Here is a 5,428-nt window from a genome sequence, read left to right on the forward strand (position 1 = left end):
AATTTACTGAATAAAAAATCAAAATTAATTTCTAAATGCAGACATGAAAATAAGTTCCTTTTAAAAAATTATAAAAACAAATGACCAGTCCAAATTTATCCTCATTCTAAAGAATTCTTTTCATGATTTTTCAATTATCTAATGTAGTTGATGCTTCCTGGTTGCAAAATACTACAGTTATTACATAATTAATTATAACAATTCCCAACTGTGAAATAATTTTTCTATAATTTGAAAATTTTTTTATGTTTAGACAATCTTCCTGATGAACTTACTGATGGTGAAACACAGTGTTGAAGTAATCAAAAATTAGATGTGTTTTTACTAATTTATATATATATATATATATATATATATATATATATATATATATATATATATATATATATATATATATATATATATATATATATATATATATATATATATATTACGTATTTCCTTCTTTCCTATTGTTCTTAAAAATAGAATTTATTCTTATTTTTAAAATTAATGTTGTTAGAGTTATATTATTAACAGCATTATTATTAGATGTTTACTTATTACTATGTGATTGAATATCATAGATTTTATTATATAATAGTCATGCACTATTTAGCTTAAGCTAATTAACTTCTTAAGAACTAGATATTAATACAGTTTTGAAATACAAATTACTTAAAAATAACAAGATAATTTGTTTAAACAAATATAATTATATTTGTCTAAACATCTTATAGACATACCAGCCTATATGAATATTTCATCAGTCTGATAGAAAATAAATTTTTATTATTAAACTGATTCGATAAGCTATTTTATTGACATAAAATATTTTAACTAACCAAATGTAATTGCGCCAAAAAAAAAAGTCCGCATCATCAAACGTTAACAAAACGTTATAATTCCAATTTTAAAAAAATGTGAGTATAACCGAAGATTTTATAACGTTGTAATTCGATCATAGATATATAAATTACTTGATACGGCATAGGCAGAACTAATTGAAGCCGAGCAAACTTTACTTTTATGACGTAGAGTGAGGCAGAAAAATAAAGTTTAATCAGCGTATATATTGAACAATGTTTACAATTTAATTTCAAGTTATATTTTGAATTGCATAAAAACAATAACTTCGAAGAAATTTTAAATTCATTTATGGTTTATATATATTTTACTTACAGATGACTTAAATAAAATAAATCTTAGTTATAAGATTTTAAAAATCTACAAAAAAAAAAAAAGAAAAAGCTTTTCAAATACTCAATATTAGTGTAATACTATTAGTTTAATACTGCAATGCAAATAAAAGTTTTATTAAAATAATATGTCATGAATTACCTAACTAACTTGTATATGGTTGTATAATGCAAGATTTATATGGAGTTTTAAGAGACTAATATTGAATATAAAATTATACATCTATATTTATGTATAATATATTTATTTATAATATACATATATATTTATGTAAAATATATTTAAAGATTTAGTACTTGTTTTAAAATGGTTAATTCGTGCAGTGCGTTTGGGTGTACAGCTAGATCTGCTAAAGGGGTTTCCAGAAGTTTTCATAGGTAAGAATTTAGTATCTATATAAATTAAATATTTTGATTTTAAAGATTCAATAGAAATTTGATATATTGATTTTAAAAGACAAACACTGTATGTATAATGAATCCTAGCTATCCATTTTTAAATAGATTTCCAGTGAATCCAGATAAAAGAGCAGCATGGATTCTTGCAACAAAACGAAAGAAATTTGTCCCCTCTTCCGCTAGTTTCATTTGTTCAGATCATTTTTCTAAAAATTGCATTGACGAAAGCAAAACATCAGGTTACTGTTTGAGAAAATATCTGAGACCTGATGCAATACCAACAATTTTTGATTTTTCAAAACATTTTAGAACAACCACTAGTTAAATTTGAAAAGCACCAGCAGAAAGAATGCTGAAAAAACAGATAAAGAAAGAAAAAAATGACACAGTTTTTGAGAATACTTATGAAGAAAAGGTGATTAGTACAAATAAAAAAATGAGTGTAGAAGATTGCATGGAGACTGATTCAGACAATTTGCAAACTGTCAACAAGAAGTTGTCATTTCTATTAAATGTTTATAAATTACAGAAAAAACGTATCAGATATGTAATGCAACAAAAGCGCAGACTCAAAAAAAAAGTTGCAAAACTTCAAAATGTGATAAATGAATTACAAGAAAAACGTTTAATTAGTGATGAAGCCACAACAACTTTAAATCGTCTTAATCCTGGTGTTAAAGATTTAAATCAAAGAGAACTGAAATCCAAAAGCAAATTAAAATACTCTCCATCATTGCGAACTTTTGCATTAACATTGCATTTTTATTCAGCAAAAGCATATGATTATGTCAGACCGTCCTTCAATAATTGTCTTCCTCACCCAGACACTTTGAGAAAATGGTATAGTAGTATTAATGACAGCCAGGCTTTACTCATGAAGCATTCCAAATTTTAAAATTGAAAAATAATGAATCTACCAAAAAAATTGTATGCAGTTTGATGATAAACGAAATGTCAATTCGAAAGCAAATTGATTGGGATTGGCATACATACTATGGCTTTGTTAATTATGGAACAGGATTTAACGATGACAGTGTTGGTGTTGCTAAAGAAGCTTTTGTTTTATTGTTAGTTGCTGTTAATGGACATTGGAAAATCCCAATAGCTTATTTCTTAACAGATGGACTTAATTCAAAAGAGAAATCAAACATTATTTCTGAATGTCTTATTAAAGTTCATGAAACTGGAGTTCAAGTTATTTCTTTAACTTTTGATGGTACAGCTGCAAATTCATCTATGATAAAAATTCTTGGTGCTGACTATAGTGATATAAAAAATCTGAAACCGTACTTTAAACATCCAGTAAGTGAAGAACCAGTATTTTTAATTCTTGATGGTTGCCATATGTTAAAATTAGTTAGAAATTGCTTTGGTGAAAAGAAATTGCTAAAAGACAATAACAATGGTATTATTAATTATGCTTTCATTGAACTATTGTATGAGCTTCAATCAAAAGAAGGAATTCATGAAAAAACACCATATTGAATAGAAACAACAAAAAATGAAAGTGAAATTGGCAGCACAAACCTTAAGTCAAAGTGTTGCAGATGCTCTTGATTTTTGTGCAAACAAGTTAAAATTAAAAGAGTTTCTAGATTGTGGACCAACTATCAATTTTATTCAGCTTATAGACAAAAGTTTTGATTTATTAAACAGTGGGAATTTTATTGGTAAAAATTATAAAGCTCCTATCTTTTTAAGCAATTTGGAACACTGCACAAATTTTGTCAATATGGTATGTCAGTACTTGTACACTTTGACAGACATTGCTGATAACTTAATTTATAAAACAAACCGAAAAACTGGCTTTATTGGATTTATGTTTAGCCTCCAATCAGTAATTCAACTTAGCCGATACTTGATTTTAACTCCAGAAAGCCAATTTAAATTCTTGTTGACATACAAACAGAGTCAAGATCATATTGAAATGTTCTTTTGTGCTGTTAGAAGTCAAGGTGGTTTCAATAACAATCCATCAGCAAAACAGTTTATGACAACATATTGACGTTTGTTGGTGCGTCACTCTTTACGAAACATAAAAGCTGGTAATTGTTTAGCTCAGTATGCTACAGAAATACTTTCTGTAACAAAAGGAATTGTGAATCATCAAGAATGTAAATTAAATGACAATGATTCAACTGTGTTTATATCTAATGAGGATTTTACACCAGTAAGTATTATGGAACCATCCCAATTGTCTGAATATTCCGAAGAAGTAGTGAAGTATATAGGTGGATTTGTTGGTCGAAAACTAAGAAGATCTATTAAATGTAAAGCCTGTTCTGCATCTCTAACGGAAGATAATTCACAAAGTTTACTTGTTGATCAAAAAAGCAGAGGTGGTCTACTTCATCCATCAAAAAAAAAATGTTATTGTAATTTGTTCTTTTGTTGAAAAGTTTATAAGACAAAGCATTCCAGACAAATCAAAAATCAAAGAAATACAACTTTTTATGGAGTCTATTCCACATTTAATTAATCTGCCGTCATTTATTTTCTAAAGCAATTTTTAAAGGACTTTCAAGTCACATTCAGGAATTCCCAGTGGAAGATAATCATTTGGTTAAACCGATCAATTTGATTATAGAGGCCTATTTAGATGTACGTTTATACCATGTCTCATCCTGTGCAACAAGTTATATACAAGGAAAAGAAGTTCGAAACAAACTAACTAAACTTGCGTTGTTCAAAAATCAGTGAAAGAAATTAATATCCACATTATATATATATATATATATATATATATATATATATATATATATATATATATATATATATATATATATATATATATATATATATATATATATACTATAAAATAACACATAGTATTTTTATTTTAAGAAAAACACTGAAAAAATACCTTGATCCAACAAAATAAGTGCTTTGTCAATGCAAGATATTCCAAACATGTATTTTATACATAAATATAGGTATATATTATAATAAATATAATATACATAGATATAGATGTATATAAAAATGATTAGTTAGTCTTCAGAAAACACCATTTTTTGAAACCAAATTAATATTCAATAAAAGTATAACGTTAAAATTTAAACTGTATATTTTATTTGCTAGTACAACTTCACTTTAAATAGCTCATTATCAAATCCTCAGGTGCTGCTGATAAATTGTTAATAGCCTCAAGTCATGGGCCTAATAATTAAAATTATACAAATAAACAAATTCTCTTGAAACTTAATAATATATATTACTTTTAATAAACTTTTTGTAATAGTAATATGCTTTACAATATATATATTATTTACATATTACTTTAATTAAACGACTATTTACGAATTGTTTTGCCTCACTCTACGTCACTTTTTCAACGACTTCAAAATATTTTCCAAAAATATATGCCTATGCCGTATCCAGTAATTTATATATCTATGAATTCGATGAAAAGAAACGTTAGTGTAACTAACGTTACCACAATGTTACGATTCTGATAAAAATAACGTTAGTGTAACAAATGTTACCATAATGTTGTAATTCAGATAAGAAAAAACGTTAGCGTAACTAACGTTGCCACAATGTTGTAATTCGGATGAAAAAAAATGTTAGCGTAGCCAACGTTAATACAACGTTGTATTTTGATAATAATTGGAGTTAGTGTTGTTGATGTTATTACAACGTTATTACAACGTTATGGCACAAACGTTACAAAATGGCACAAACGTTACATTTTTTTGGTGTATGAGATATGACTTCCAGACATGGAGCAAACTCCAAAAAAGCCCCAAAATTTTCTCCCCCCTCCTGCCCCAAACGTGAGAGCAACAAGTTAATGAAGTATTTTTTGTACTATTCTTAACTAGACTTATATTCATCGATAAATTATAGAT

General features: G+C 26.5%; 1 protein-coding gene across 1 annotated transcript; it reads left to right on the forward strand.

The window, feature by feature from the left end:
* The first annotated feature begins 1,926 nt into the window (after positions 1-1,926).
* LOC136089878 (uncharacterized) lies at positions 1,927-2,472 on the forward strand. The gene has a single exon (XM_065815971.1). The coding sequence runs from the start codon at positions 1,927-1,929 to the stop codon at positions 2,470-2,472; it is 546 nt and encodes a 181-aa protein (XP_065672043.1).
* Positions 2,473-5,428: the final 2,956 nt, after the last annotated feature.

Source organism: Hydra vulgaris, chromosome 13, assembly GCF_038396675.1.
Source record: "Hydra vulgaris chromosome 13, alternate assembly HydraT2T_AEP".
Classification (NCBI taxonomy): domain Eukaryota; kingdom Metazoa; phylum Cnidaria; class Hydrozoa; order Anthoathecata; family Hydridae; genus Hydra; species Hydra vulgaris.

Excerpts from the sequence above, each read along its gene's own strand:
- LOC136089878 (XM_065815971.1), top strand. The coding sequence starts at position 1,927 with ATGCTGAAAAAACAGATAAAGAAAGAAAAAAATGACACAGTTTTTGAG.